At 34.7% G+C, this 15,828-nt stretch overlaps 1 protein-coding gene across 42 annotated transcripts in view; it reads right to left on the reverse strand.

Moving 5' to 3' along the window:
* The window catches only part of NEB (nebulin), a 129,923-nt gene that overhangs the window by 103,048 nt on the left and 11,047 nt on the right, over positions 1-15,828 (reverse strand). For all 42 annotated transcript variants that reach the window (XM_075029022.1, XM_075029060.1, XM_075029045.1 and 39 more), the window contains 22 exons: positions 15,431-15,535; positions 15,016-15,120; positions 14,806-14,910; positions 13,952-14,056; positions 12,005-12,109; positions 11,707-11,814; positions 10,818-10,934; positions 10,046-10,147; positions 9,856-9,963; positions 9,657-9,761; positions 8,868-8,966; positions 8,322-8,426; positions 8,117-8,224; positions 7,125-7,436; positions 6,786-6,992; positions 6,023-6,127; positions 5,547-5,654; positions 4,607-4,918; positions 3,177-3,383; positions 2,836-2,940; positions 1,686-1,793; positions 451-762 (listed from right to left, as the gene is read on the reverse strand). In XM_075029022.1, coding sequence (XP_074885123.1) covers positions 451-762; positions 1,686-1,793; positions 2,836-2,940; positions 3,177-3,383; positions 4,607-4,918; positions 5,547-5,654; positions 6,023-6,127; positions 6,786-6,992; positions 7,125-7,436; positions 8,117-8,224; positions 8,322-8,426; positions 8,868-8,966; positions 9,657-9,761; positions 9,856-9,963; positions 10,046-10,147; positions 10,818-10,934; positions 11,707-11,814; positions 12,005-12,109; positions 13,952-14,056; positions 14,806-14,910; positions 15,016-15,120; positions 15,431-15,535 — 3,153 coding nt within the window. The remainder of the gene's footprint in view (positions 1-450; positions 763-1,685; positions 1,794-2,835; positions 2,941-3,176; positions 3,384-4,606; positions 4,919-5,546; positions 5,655-6,022; positions 6,128-6,785; positions 6,993-7,124; positions 7,437-8,116; positions 8,225-8,321; positions 8,427-8,867; positions 8,967-9,656; positions 9,762-9,855; positions 9,964-10,045; positions 10,148-10,817; positions 10,935-11,706; positions 11,815-12,004; positions 12,110-13,951; positions 14,057-14,805; positions 14,911-15,015; positions 15,121-15,430; positions 15,536-15,828) is intronic.

The raw sequence follows: 15,828 nt of genomic DNA on the forward strand, positions 1-15,828 counted from the left end.
GTGAACAAAATAAATAAATCTCAAATCCCTAGATATAATACAAACATACATAATGTATATTTTCAGTAAACTTAAATAAAATATGGTCAGAATTTAGACTCCATGTAACGTAGGATCTCTGACAAAACAAATAACAATCACAATAATAACACATCAAAATTACAAATTCAACTACAAAAATACACGAATTAGAAAAACATGTTCATTTGCTGAGAATTAGCCGAACAGGTAGAGATACAAAGAAAGTTTTTACTTGATAGGTAAGTTCCCTAGAATTTCTCTGCTACATGTAATTCTGATAATCTCTGGAAAATACAGGGTTCCAGACCAGACATTTACATCTCAATCTAGTGTTAATCCAATAGAGTTAATTTTTTAACCTTAAAAGGTTAATAGTGTAACACAGTAATTATAAGAAGAAAAAAAATGAGCTGATTAATCATTACATACATCACTCTGAAGCTGCATCACATTCCTTGATAGTTCCAGATTCACAGCATCGGGCAAGAGTGTGTAATTGTGAATTGGCTGTTTATAACCAGTGTTTGTAACTGCTTCCTGGGCTTGCTTGGCAGCCATCACACTGAACATATCCAAAGGAATATGATATTTGGTCTTGGTAACTTCGTAATCCTTCTTGTACTCACGATCTGATTGTATTTTCGCCACATTCATGTAATGAACAAGTTTAGGATCATCCTGCAAGCTACGGTATCCAACCTGTTTGCCTTTTTCTTTCTCATATGATTCCTTGTACTTGAACTAGAGACAAAGGAAAAGGAAGCCTTACTCACTTTGGAAAGAGAAAACATACTTTTAATAATTTTAATACTTTGAAACTCAATATTTTAACAACTGCAGTTCATTCTATAAACTCATAAATTGTTTTTCAGACAGAATTATTTAGGTCAAAAAAAAAGAAGAGGATTCCTGGATTTCTAAGCTTGTCTTGACCCCTGGTATAGATCTAAACTTAGATATGCAGTTAACATGCCCTCCCTCACCATTGGCTCTACCATATTACATTTTACTGTCATAGTCTTCTAACTCCCAGAAATATTCAGCTTTTGATTAAAAGACTAGCATAATAATATATTATTGAAAAGCCCAAGACTACCAAACAATTAGATACCCCAATACTCAGCTACTGGAGGGAGGCATGCTTAAGTGGGGAATGGAAGTCATTTGCAGCCTTTTGCTAAAGTTAGTGGATTTATTTCTGTGTTCCAAATCTCCTTTCATAGCTTGTGTCAAACAGCACACCAAGTTTTACTGTTGCCAGCTGACGTAGCTGCCTGAAAGCAGTCGCATTTCTGTACAGCTCGTGAGTGCTAGACAAGTAGAAGTACAGGTCTCTAGCAATTAAGAATACAGCATAGGTAAATTATAACAAAGGAACTTTCAAATAAGCTGGTGAATACTTGAAGCACATACAACAAACAGCCCCAGCTCCCTAGCACTCACACACATTATGATGCATTTCCAAAGAAACAGTTTTTTTCAGAGGTTCACGTAAACATCTGAATTCACCTGTTATTTCACAGTATAAGAATTTCAGTTCTCAGAGTTAAGTGTCTCTATATATGTCATTATATGTATATACCATATGTTCTATGGCGTAATATGCTACAGAAAGCTGTAACACAATAGAGGTATGTATTCCACTTTATGTAAATTATACTTACATCACTTGCAATATTTCGAGAAGCTTTAGCAGCAATAATAGGAATGGCATCTGGTTTCAGATCATATCCTTTGGCAATGGTTTTTTTCCAGTCTGCTTTGTAGTTAGCCTTATAGGGAAAAAAGGTATGAGTTCACAGTGTTACAAGTAGCATTTTTAACAAAGTTGCTTAAGCCAATATTTTGATTCCTATAACTATAATAAAAATATGCAGTTTAGGCTGCGCAATTGCAGGGAAAAATGTTAACCTGTAGATAAACTACAGTTATATTATGATAAATAATTCTACTACAAAGATAGGAGAGTCCTTCAAGACAACCAGTTTAACTCAGATAGCTAAATCATTAACTCCGTAAGTATTTTTTGCAATTTTTATGTGGGACAACTCTATCAGTGGCATTTTTGCTGTTGCTTAAGCAAACTCATTTTTCATTTGACTGAACCTTCAGAAATTTTTTCCTGTTAGCGTCAAAATCAGGCTTTGTGGTCCTAAGTGACTGAAGGAACCAGTCTGGCTGCTTTTTTGTTACCAATTAGTGTCTGGACAGACTAATAGTATTTAAAGGCTATTAAAGGAGATGTCAGCTTTTACCTAGTTCCTGGAGGCCTGATAATGCCACCAAAAAATTTAGTATCACAAAGGCAATAAAATTGATACTATCAGTGGAGGTCTTTATTGTGTTGGATAGATGCAAAAAGTGATGGAAAACAGGCAGACTAGTAGCTGAATGGCAGAAAAAGCCACTGTCTCCACTGGATGAGTTAATTTCCTTTCAACACCCAGCAGCAGGAAGCAATATACAGAGAACTTGTACTGCTTGCCTATGCAATGTGTTTTATATAAAAGTAGATGACATAAGTCTCCAAACCGATAGAAATCTGAATAATTAGTTGTGCTGGTTTTCTCATTCAGTCTATCCACGTAGTTTGAATAAAGCACTGAAATGTGTTTATGTTCATGAGTGCTTGAACAGTTTAAAAATTTGCTTAACAAGCACAAAATTCATTGACTTTTAAAAGTAAAAGTTTAGCTGAATTCAGAGCTTGTGCATTTCTATATTCAATATCATAGCGTGAATGAATAAAAGTGATTTTTTCTATTAAGTAAATGACAAATATATTATTGAACAAACTATTGATTATATGCTCACATCACTCAGATTGAAGGCATTGACCCTGGCTTGAATAAACTGAGGAACATCAGGATCCAGGGTGTATTTGTGTTTCATTTTTTCACCCTCTTGCTTATAAGTTACCTGCAAGCAAAAAAAAAAACCAACTTGTTGACAAGTACAAGGTAGGTAATATTAGTGTTAACAAATAGACACAAAGCAACAACGCTTAATTCTTACTAACAAATTGCAATTTTACTATTTTTACAGTTTTTGAAATATAAAGGGTTTTTTTAGATGGAATATCATTAACATATAAATCATAAATATGCTAAAAAAATTAAATCAATATATTGCATTAATAATAAAAAATTTCTTACATCACTCAGTTGCTTGGTGTTGTGCTGAGCTAAAACCATTGGTATTGAATCTGGTACACTTGTAAATTTGATGGTGTCTGGGTGTTGGCGATATTTCTTTTCATTTAATGCATCTCCAGCCTTTTTAGCTGTTTCAACATCCAGCGAACCGAGAGGACTCCATCCAATACCCTTGAACCAGCTGTTATACTCTTGTTTGTATGCATTCTGAAGGAGAAAAAGACAACATGGACTTAGATTTTTCCCACAGAACTGTAATAATTCTGTTTGAAACAATAATCACATAGTCTAGCTAGTGTGTTCTACATTAGCAGGAAAAATTTATAAATTCTTGAAGGGAACAACATATTTTTTTATGCTTCTCTGTGATTTCATAAGGAAGAAAATGAGCTATTGTATTTTTGATTCATGATTCATTTCTTACGAACTGCAACATCCCTTCAGTATTTATCAACCTTCCTTTTCTTTTACCCATGTGAAAAAATTCACCAACCTTCAACTCTTAAAAACTTCCAAGCTACCATATGGTGACCGTTTAACATGGTTTAATTTGTTCTGTGTTTCAGCAGAATCTATGAGACTTGGCCTTACACAAAGGTCCACAGAGCAGAGGCTCAATTTTTGGTTTTCTTCCTACAGTTCCTTCTACAGTAAAATATGCAGAATTCACAGATTGCAAGTGAAAAATTTATCCTTGCTACAAAATATGCAGAAGGCTATCCCATATAAACATTCAGACAGGGTCAAGGCACAGTCTGAATGCAAGGATATTGTGGACACTCTTTTTTAAGACCCTTCCATGTTTTAACTCTAAAATGAGTGGTCCCCCTTAGGGATCCATACAGAGTCAAATTCCACAGTATACAGGAGGTGCAGAGCGCAACCACATATGCCAAGACAACCATTTGAAACTCTGTATCTGCAGGAAGGACAGAGAAGGTCCTAGGAGGGATCTCCCATATTAAAGATCTCCAGAATGTATTTCTAATAATATCAACAGTTACATTTTGTCCACTCCTTCATCTGAAATAGATATGATAGTATCGTTGGACTATTATTAACTATCTCATGTGAAGACAAAGCAAAACAATTTAAAAGAAGTCTTAAAGAATAAAACAAAATTATGTTAGTTGCTAAATAAAGTTTTCTGAGGAAATGTGAAAAAAAAGTTTATTTGAATTCAATATTCCAGAAGTCTGCTCTCTACTGATACGCCAACATCAAAATCCTCTTGAGTAGAACTCACCTGGAATTTGGTATTTTTAAATGCCACCACCAGCTGATAAAAATTCTAAGGATCTTCCCCAAGACATAAGAAAACAGACCGTTCCCATACAGTCATAGCAATTCTCATTGAATATAAACTCCTATCTTATTTTTCACAGTGTGCAGGAAAACATCCATGAAATTGCAATCATTAAAATACTTACATCACTCTGAATTTGCATCATGTTCTTTGCCAGCTCAACGTCCATGGCATCTGGCAGATAAGTGTAGTGATGGATCAGATTTTTGTAGTGGGCATTAGAAGCTACATCCTGAGACTGTTTAGCAGCCTGGATACTGTACATGTCAGGAGGTGTATGATAGTTAGTCTTGGTCTTCTCATAGTCCTTCTTGTACTCACGCTCAGACTGAATCTTTGCTACATTCATGTAGTGGACAAGCTTAGGGTCATCTTGCAGGCTTCTGAAACCAACCTGTTTTCCTTTGGCCTTTTCATATGCTTCTTTATATTTATACTAGAAACAGAGGAAAAAGATCAAAAGTACTGTGGCATGACTACTGGTGTCCACACTAATGCAAAATGAAAGAAAAAAAACAATGCTCTCATGACTTTCATTGGAAAAAGAAGCTGCAAGCAGTTCAGAAAGATAAGCTCTCCTAAAAGGGGAGAGTCCACCCAGCGACTACAGCTACATTAGCTTTTCTTGCTCCACCATCTAAGCCTGTACACAACAGGTTACACACACTACAATAAGATTTATCAACATTAGCTTTTCTTGTTACTCCACTGTGTAACCAAAAGTACCCTTAGCACATATTGTCTCGTGGTCTGCGAATAGGTGTTAATGTAGTGTGTTTTCTGGAAATTTGTCACAGAATGATTGGAAGAACTACTAATTTAATTTCTCCTGTGAAAAGTGGGTTAAGAAACACAGTGCAATAGCATTTGCCTACCTAAAGCAAACAAGATAAGCATAAAATAAGTTCTACATAAACTAAGCCTTTGGGAAAGACCGAGAATCTCTTCCGCATAATACTGACTCTAGTGAGACTTATGCAACATAGGAGGTCTACCATATGGCCTGCAATGGACAACTTTTTTACTAAATGCCTAAGAAAATTATACCTGGAACAGATACTTACATCACTAGCAATGTTTCTTGAAGCCTTGGCTCGAGTAATTGGAATAGCATCGAGTGACACATTGTTCCCTTTAGCTATTAGATCATGGTAGCCTTGTTTATAATATGCCTAAAAAAGAAAATGTATATTATTCTGGAGAACCTAGTAATCGCGCGAACTATATGCAAGTCAAAGCTACTCCTAAGCTACTCCAGGCAATTCTTTAAAGGCAGATGCAGTGGGAATCATATACAACTATCAGTCTTCATTTCTGAGAACAGATTTATCTATTAATTATATTAATTAAATGATTACATGATTAAATGTTATCTGGTTGTAAATTCAAATGACACCAAGAATGAAAAATTACAGTGATACAAGTTGATTATACAGAACTGCCTATCAGGGAAAGAAATCTGCAATATGAGCATATCTGTAACATATTACTCAAAAATTCATTAACATTGTGTAAAAAATGTTGTAAAGAAGTCACTTACATCACTGACATTAGCTGCATTGTATCTAGCCTGGATAAACTGTGGGACATCTGGGGTAAGAGTGTATTTATGTTTAACTTCCTCTCCAGAAGATCTGTATAGTTTCTGTAAAATAAATGATACTGAAATAAATCCTTCTTTCCTTGTACAGCTAGCCCCAGCTCACTGTAAATTAACCATGGGTTTATGTTTGATTTTGCAATTAAATGTACATTGCCACCTATCTCATAAAGATTGAGGCTGCACTTTTCATACAGAATTGTTGATCTTGTTGATAGAAGGAATGGACCCTAAAAGCTCTATGCAGTCTTTACTCAGTAAAATTAAGCCCTTTAATGGGACATAAAATCCCATTTCTGAAAGAGTGGGATAATAAGGGATGGTAGGTGAGCGTAACATAAAACAGCTTGCTGTTTAATGATTGACATACTGTGACTCATCAAACATTATGTAATTCATTCATTATTGTAGGTGGTACAACATCAATAAACAATTTGAAAATTTCACATTTTTAAAATCAAATGTATTTCAAATATACTTAAAATATAAATGGACAGAATCAGCCAATGTGAACTGAAAGAGCCACATGATTTCCATAGAGATTTGCAGACATATACGAGGCAAAATCTAAGCACAAAACAATGACAACACAGAGAAACACTTTCAGGCTAATATTACTTTAAAAAATTTTAAAGACAATGCTTAAACTCTTCCGTAGATACATCTCTACTTTAATACAACACCCATTTCTTTCTCTACTTACATCATTGAGTTGAACTGAATTCTGTTTGGCTTGGACCATTACTGGAGAGTCAACCACACTTGTAAATTTAATGGTGTCTGGATGCTGGCGATATTTCTTTTCATTCAAGGCATCTCCAGCTTTTTTAGCTTTTTCTACTTCTAGTGAGCCAATGGGGATCCAACCAATACCTTTCATCCAGTTATTATAATCTGCTTTGTATGCATTCTAATAAAGGAGTGAAAACAATGTTTTAAAGGTTAGGAATTAGAAAAAACAATTCAGGGACCTCTCCTGAGTCTTCACAGTTTTTGCTTGAGACATCTCAAAAAAATTCTGCTCACATGAGGTTTTACTTACATCACTCTGAATCTCCATCATATTTTTGGTCAGCTCCACATTCATTGCATCTGGTAAGTAAGTATAGTCGTGTAGGGGGTTCTTGTAATTAGCATTGCTGGCAATCTCTTGAGCCTTCTTGGCACCAACAACATTGACCATATCCAGTGGAATATTGTACTTAGTTTTTGTTTTCTCATAATCTTTCTTGTACTCTCGCTCAGACTGCATCTTGGCTACCTTCATATAATGAACGAGTTTGGGATCATCTTGGAGGCTTTTGAAGCCAACAAGTTTACCCTTGGCAAGTTCATAGGCTTTTTTATAGTTAACCTGTTAAAATATAATAGAACACAGAGAATATCATCTTAAGTGTAGTAACTTAGCAATAAGTAAATTAAAAGTAAAAGCTACCCTGTTTTTTCTACAAAGGGTATCCCTCACATTTAAGTCAGTGACAATACATCTTAGTAAACCCAGACATTTATCTCTTCACAATCCACTACTACACAAACAAGTTAGTTAGCTTTCAAAGTAGCATTATCTCACTTGTACTGATAATAAGAGGGAAAGGAGTTTTAAAATACTAAGGGACTTCCACGAGGCCATCCCCAAGAATCTGCTCAAAAGCCAGGGATGTCCTAGAGTCTTTTATCTCATTTATGTCAGGCCTATAAATAAGGACAGAGAGAATTCAGGGGTCTGTGACTGCTCCTGGAGCTGTCATTACTGACCTACTCCTCATGATTTTCCTTAATCATATTGGAGTGCAAGATAGCCTATTAATTCACAGAGAATTACATAATGAAACAGCCTTTTCTAAAGGTAATTATACAAATACATTAGTGAAGCAATGAAACACCAATAAAAAAATAACTGTGTTAAATACATCCAATAACATGCTCAAAAAAGGCAATAGTTATCCTTCAGATATCCTTAGTAAACATAATTGCAAACATTGTTTATATAAGCTCTTTTGAATTAAACAGTTCCTTTAGGAAGGATGTACTTACATCACTGGCAGCCTGCCTAGCAGCCTTGGCAGCTCGGATAGGAATAGCATCACTTTTTAGATCATATCCCCTTGATTTTAATTCTTCCAATCCCGTTTTGTAATAGTTCTAGAAGAAAAGGTGAATTTTGAATGAACACTTTCTAGCTAACAGAAACTTCATACGGTAAGTTGAATCAAGAGCTCTGGATTCAAAAGATACTTACATCACTAATATTGTAGGCATTAACTTTAGCCTGTATAAACTGGGGCACATCTGGAGGGAGGTGGTACTTGTGAATAATTTCTTCACCTTTGGATTTATATGTTATCTGCAAAGAAAAATAAAGAAAGAAATTTAGCAGCCCAATGCTGAGTGACAGAACTTAAAGATCTCATGTTACCTCACTCACAAAGAGATAAAATCCTAGTTCTTGCCAAGTGAATGGTGTAAACCCCATTGCCTTAACTGGTGCAAAGAATACATTAAGAATGATGGACATAAACAAAATTACAAAGATACACACTAAGAATTGACAGTAACAGCCAATTGAAAAACTAAAAAAAAAAAAAATTTCCAGGTGATTTTCCACTGCAACAGAACAGCGAATACACGCAAATGCTTTTGTGCTTTTGTGTGTGTACATGCACACACGTTCACCTACGTATTCATTTCAGGAGTTCTCTTAAAACTGGATGATAAAGTGAAGGTGGCCACAGTGCAGAAATTGATAATGTCAGAGTGTAGCAACGTGTTTTCTAGGTTTACTTACATCACTCAGCTGTTTGCTATTGATCTGTGCTTGCTTCTGTACTGGAGAGTCAGTCACCTGAGTAAATTTGGTTTGATCAGGATGCTTTTTGTAGGTGTGCTGAAGAAAGATAATAAATATATTTGAAGGAAATGCATATAAGCAAAACTATTTTATAAGACATAGCAATGTAGCGTTACTTGGGATGGTTAGCAGTTATGGTATGCATGCAGATAAGCACTGTCATGCACAATGGTTCTCATGTTACTTTTTAACATAATCAGCAAATAAATTTTTTAAAGTATTTTTAAACTATTAATGTAAAATATTTTATAGGTATATAAATACTATAGTGTATAGTATACATTATAATATATTATACACATTGTAGTATATATATTTTAGTATATTATATACAAATATATATTTAAAGTATTTTCCAAGTGTTGGTAAATTAAATAAAATTAGTATTAATAAAGTAACTAAAGTACTTTTAAAGTATTAATGCAAAAATATCTTGGCTTTAGCAGGTAAATGCTTGAGGTTCATTCTTCATTTTGGTACTATTCCTCTAATTTTATGTTTTTACTTGTTAAAAAAAATGATTGTGCTATATCTGTCTTGATCACTAGATGTCACAAAAGGCTCTAAAATACAGATGAATATGTTTTTTAAAAGTCACATATGCTAATAAGGCCAAATTCAAAATCATTGAAGTTAACAGGAATCACTGTAAATTACTACATGCCTCAGAAACAGCTACTCTGGATGTAGCTGGCCACTTGATAACCACTACTGTCCTGTACTTACATCTTTACACTGGTCTAACTTCTTAATAGCTTCATACTCTTGAGTTATGGTCTGAGGGAAGTAGCATTTTGTCTTTTCCTCCTCATAATCTGCTTTGTAATTTTTCTAGGAACAAAATCAACATTCATTAAGAAACCATAATTGAGCTTTCTCTGAAATGAAAGTATTATGGTGAAAATAGAATGACTGCCACACTTACATCACTCTTCATAGCTTCAACTTTCATGCAGTGTGTATGATGTGGGTCCTCAAAGCTGCCCAAATAGTGTCCTAAAATATTCTTTTGATACGCATCTTTATATTTCACCTGGAAAAATAAACACAAGTTGATAAACAAAAGTAATCAAGAGTGTCAGTACTGAACAACGTAACATAAATCAAATACATACATCACTAAAATTCTTCAGAACAGTATCAATCTGGAACTTTGGTGTGTCACAGTAATTCATGCTGGTTCCTTTTGATTGTTCATAGGCTTCTTTGTATAATTTCTGCAAAAGAAAATAATGTCAGATAATGCAGTAGATTTCATTGCAACTCATTCACAACACATTAAAAATGACAAGTAAAACCGTTAAATGATTATAAAGAAAAGCTTTCCCAGAAAATTGAAAAACAGATGACCCTTTTTTCCCCATGATTTTTTAAAAAACCCTTTTTTTAGTGACTGTTAGGTTTGTAAGGGAAGACAGAAAGGTCCGACTAACTTCTGACATGAACAAATATGCACTCTCTTTCCACACAGATGAAAACAGCAAGAAGAGAGAAATCAAGAAAGCCATTACAATGAGCAACCAGAACACAATATATATGAATATGCAAAAGCACCACATATTCTATCATTACCAGTATCAGCTGAAGTTCCTTAAAACAGTAAGGGAAGAATTGTAACTGTCAGCTTGTGAACCATTTTCCACAGGGACCTAAATGAACTATATAATAATTAGCTTCCTTATAACGTGCCACAGCTATTGTTACACTCTGCTGTGGAGAAATGACTCCTTATCTATACTGTTCTGGTTGGTGGTATCTCATGACAAGTACCAGTCTATAAAACTAAAAATACTAAGAGATCCAAAGGAGAAGCCTTGTGAAGAAATGATGAGTTTCGTTTATTGTACATGACTGAAAATCATCCAGCTGTACTTTGATAATACTTACATCACTCAGCACATTTCCTGCAGCTTTTAATTGCCTCAGCAACGGGTTCTCTGTAGCAGGAAGCACATTATAATCTGCAATAGCTTTATTCTTTTCATAGTCTGCTCTGTATTTTATCTTTAAAAAAATAAAAATAAAAAGGGTGAGGTTTTAAAAAATCAGTATTAAAACCCAAACACTCACTAACCTATATCATCTTGAACTTTTCAGGAAAATTTCACGGTTTTTAACTTATGATTCATGATGGCAAAGGACCATGAAAGGCACTCAGTTCTCAGGAGTGCATGGATGATGAGATGGGAGGCAGGGTCACAAGAGAAGTGAGAGCTATTTAGTAGATGTCCCCACCTCTCAGCCCCTCTCCAAACATTGTAATTTTTCAAATAGCGGTTAACATCTCAGGATAGTCACACTCATACAATTTAATGACATAAGATTGTCTTTGCTGATGCATATACTATTGCAGAAAATGCAGAAGCCAAACAAATACTGCTTTTTGAACAAAAGATGGGCCAGCATAATGTCACTGAGATACACTGAGCAAAGACAAGTAAATATGAAAATACTGAGCCAAACTCAGCTAGCTTAAGTTGGTCTTGGTTAACAGTATTGATTTGTTCCAACTAAAAATCAGTAACATAACATAATCAGAACAAACAATGAAGCAAATTCTACTTCACTGAAAGAAAATTATACTTCATGGGTACTATTGTGGAAGATCATAGGCATGGTTAGGAGTTGTTACAAGCTTCCTAGTGGGAAGCACACAAGAATACATCTTTTGCATATAAGAAAATATTTTTGACACTGGAAAAAACAGTTTCAGCACAAACTGGCCTAACTTTAGAACTATACTCAAACTAAACAAATGGGAGCACACATAACATACCTTACTGACATTATCTGAAAGTCGTTTATTAGCTTCATATTCTGGAGTCTCAGTCTGCATAAAGTATATTTGGTCTTTGATGTTTTCAAAGTCTTCCTGGTATTTTCTCTGTTAGGAACAGAGACAAACAGATAACAACATATCAAATGTACTTAGATGATAAATGAGACATCCATGAGGTAGCTTATTTAGGAAAAGAGAAATACCACAAACAGAGTGGGCAAAATCAATCAGTATTCTCCATATTAACATAAACAGAAGATAAAGCTGTTCAAGATTTTCTGAAGAATTCACTTACCATACTTAAATTTTCTGCATTCATTTTCGCAACTGCAACATCATAGCATGGAGTTTGACTCCACTTGCCTTTAATATTGTCTTTATAGTCCTTGTGGTAAATAATCTATAACAAAATAAAAAAATAAAATTTAATCCCCAAGACACAGCTCAATTTTCACTTGACAGATCTGTTTTCAAAAGTTGTCTTTTTAAAGTTGCTTCACATTTCACATCTGCCTTATAACCACTTTATCAGTTATTGTCTAAAACGCCTTAAATATGATTTGGCCTAACCAATTCAGTATTCAGTTATTTCTCTTAGTACCTTCCCTGACCAAAAAAAGGATAAATAGGTGAAGTCAGTCATCTCTTCTAGAAGACATTTATTAATAAGAAAATCTCTCTATGAGACATCACTAACATATTCCTTTAGTTCTGTTTTCCTCACATAATATTGCTATCACAAATATATTTGTCACACAGTATTGGGACATAGTACTGCCCATTGGTTAAGCCAGGATTTATTGTTATTGCTGCTGAGACTTCTTATAAGCAAACCCTTTTAATATATGGATAGCCTGGTATATGTGATTTCTATTAGACTATATTCAAGCACATGGAAATCAAGTATCAACTGTTTAAACAGACAGTTTCTGTCTGTCTAATAACAAAACATCTTCCTGAGTTTTGCCTCAGTGTTCCAAATGCATTTTCAGCCACAGTTGCATTGCTTATCACAAAAAATACAACTTCTCCAACGTCTTTTTAATTGTTACCACATTGATAAAGAACATATACACCAAAAATAACCTTAAAAAATTCTACATTTTATTGTTTTGGAGATACATATATAACTTACTATTTTAAACATTTTAAAGAATTATGATACTGATCTTGCTTTTTACAAGTCTAAAAATTTTCTTGATGACAATTTAGCTTCTAAACTATGGAAGAATAAGATTAAAGAAATTTTCTCTAAATGAAATATTACCTTCTTTCACCTTCCAAATAGGTTCACTACAGTATTTTCTTAGTGGTTTTGCAACTGTAAGTGAATACTGTAACTCTCTAATCTTAAACAGCAGATAATTTTCAATACACAGCAATAAAATCATACATGTTCTCTTCATAATAGCTAAATTATGAACTGAGTTAAAATCCCACTTCTGTCTTACAAGAGTATGCAACTTAGTTCCAGTTTCTTCAGCAAAAGTTGGTCTTCCTGTATTTCACTTCACCTCCTGCATTCCTCAGATGTGTTTTATTCTACGTATACCTAAAATTCATTGACAAGGATTCGTGCCAGAGTCTTTGTTAATCATGCCACACAGTTACGGAATTTAATGTTGAATGTTACTTGTTAATTCGGTGTGCAAATCAGGAAACAGTTATCTAAGTTGCCAGACGTTTCCACTGATTGGTACCCATTAACTTAAGAATGCTTGGGATATATATGTGTACAATGGTTTGACACTGAAATGAACATTCAGAATGTATTCTGCACAGTTGACCTAGGCAACTTTTCAGCAAAATGGGGTTATTCCTTGTAAGCATGTAACTCACTCCAAAACCAGGTATATATTTATATATCATTGTTTACATTTAAGAGAACGGCAAAATGGATGTTGCTTATTATTTTCTCCTGTAAACACAGAAAGTGTAAAGCGGAAGACTAAAAAAAAAGAGGGAGAATAGGAAGTAATGTGTGTATGGTAGAAGCAGAAATGTTTTGTGAAAACGAAATTCACTGACAAGAATAAAATTTCACCTTTCACCTGAGCCTGGGCAGGATTTTCTCTGAGGCACTTGAGTAAGAAAGGAACTGACTTCCACCACTGAAAAGCAAAGGGGTCTTCATATGAGCTCTGTTCTTTTCTTTTGCTTTCCCTTTCCTTAGGTACCTTTTTGCCTCTCTAACTCCAAAAGTGAGGTTTCTGCAAAAAGAAGAGCACTGCATTCTACTCACATCACTCAGCTGTCTTGTCACTTTCTTGGCTTGTTCCACATCAGGTGGATCTGGCAGGGAAGTATATTTAGATTTTCGTTCATCATGCCCTTTTTTGTAGACAATCTGAAAATATGAAACAAGTAAATATTTACAGTAACTACCAACTTAAGCATCAGAACATTTACTGTTAAACCTGCTAACGCCACCATTAACAAAAGTAGTTCTGTCCACAGCTACTGCAGCATAAACTCTTTCAATCAATGTATTCTGGAGGACTACTGAGAAGTCTCTTGATTAGAGACAGTGAAAAAGAATCAGTTCCCTGGGAAAGTTTTCAAGTATATTACTCTGTTGCTCCTGATAAACATGGACTAGTGAACTTCTAGACATCTGCAAAATTCACTGAAATCTTTACCTGAGACCTGAAATGCTTGTTTAAAGAGTTCTATGTATTTAAGTATCAGTAAATCACACAGCCTCACAAATTCCTGACTTTTCTTATCACTGTTTTACCAAGACAGATTTGTAGGCCCACAACAGTGAACTGGGCTTACAGCCAACCCTGAGAGTTTCTCCACACATTTTGAGAGGTACTTGAGGTCTTCTTACCGATTACCTCAAAAGATCTTTAATAAACTAATTATTTCATTAATTCATAATCCAGCATCAAACCGCCAACAGATTTATACTCTAATATAGATTATGTATTTTTCTACTGAAATAGCACTACTATCAGAGCTATCAGTGCACACCTACACATTTTTATTTTCTGTTCCATTATGAAGTTTTTATAGCTAGTCAAAGTCCACCACAAAGTCTACCGAGTTACACTGTAACAGTGACCCAACTGTCAATCAGGCTTTCATACTTACATCACTCAGAGACTTTTGAGCCTGTGCCACCCTTCTGAGCTCTGGACTGTCATTGTACGGATAGAATAATGTTTTGTCTCCTTCCCAGTCTTCAGTATAGAGTTTCTAAAAAACAGAAAAATGCCAGAATATTCAGGATGAATTGATCACTCTGACTTGGAATCCTTCTTGCACTTCAGCTGCCTAGACCTGCAATTTTTTTTTTCTTACCTTACTGAACATTGCTGTGTTTTTTATTGCATTCACAAGCTCTGGAGCATCAGGGGGAAGCAGGTACTTGTCCTTATTCTCCTCCCAGTTCTGTTTATATAATACCTGGAAAGAAAGATCAGCACATTGGTTACTCTGTCATTAGAAAAATATTTACTTTTGTGAATAAACTACCTACTCTAAAGATTTTTTTCAAAGCGAAAGTCTCAAACCAGTGAAATTTGAAGACATGAACTACAAACATTTAAGATATATTTATACTTGCCTTATCAACTTCTCTGCTATCTCTCTCTGTGCTTCTAAACTGTTCTTCCAAACATTGCTTTAGTGCCCTGAGCTGAAAACTTTATTCATATCAGTAACCTTATGATCCCCAAATGTTCACAACCTTTCCAGAAAGTCAGAACTCGCTCACCTTGCTCACTTGCTGTGACACCTTCTTTGCATGTTCTATATCCTTGGCCTTTTCATCAATGTGGCAAATAGTTCTAGCAGCTTCACCAGCCATGCGGTATTTAACCTAGATCAAAGCACAACAAAATGCATTTATTCTTACAGCAAAAACTGACAGGTTTTTTAAAAAGCAGAATATTGACATTTTGACACTTAATAATTTAAACACCCAAAACCTGAGTTCAGTAAAGCATTTAGGACTAGTTGTTCCTTAGAAATTAAGACTATGGAAACAAACAGATTTTGTGAATTAACTGAGAAAGAAATACAGCTTTGAGACAGTTTCAAGAGATGTGAATCTAAGTTAGAGTTAGTGTCCCTCTGTAATCACAGAGTTCTTTCTAAGTGTACTTCCACCCT

Source organism: Buteo buteo, chromosome 5 (assembly GCF_964188355.1).
Source record: "Buteo buteo chromosome 5, bButBut1.hap1.1, whole genome shotgun sequence".
Taxonomy (NCBI): Eukaryota; Metazoa; Chordata; class Aves; order Accipitriformes; family Accipitridae; genus Buteo; species Buteo buteo.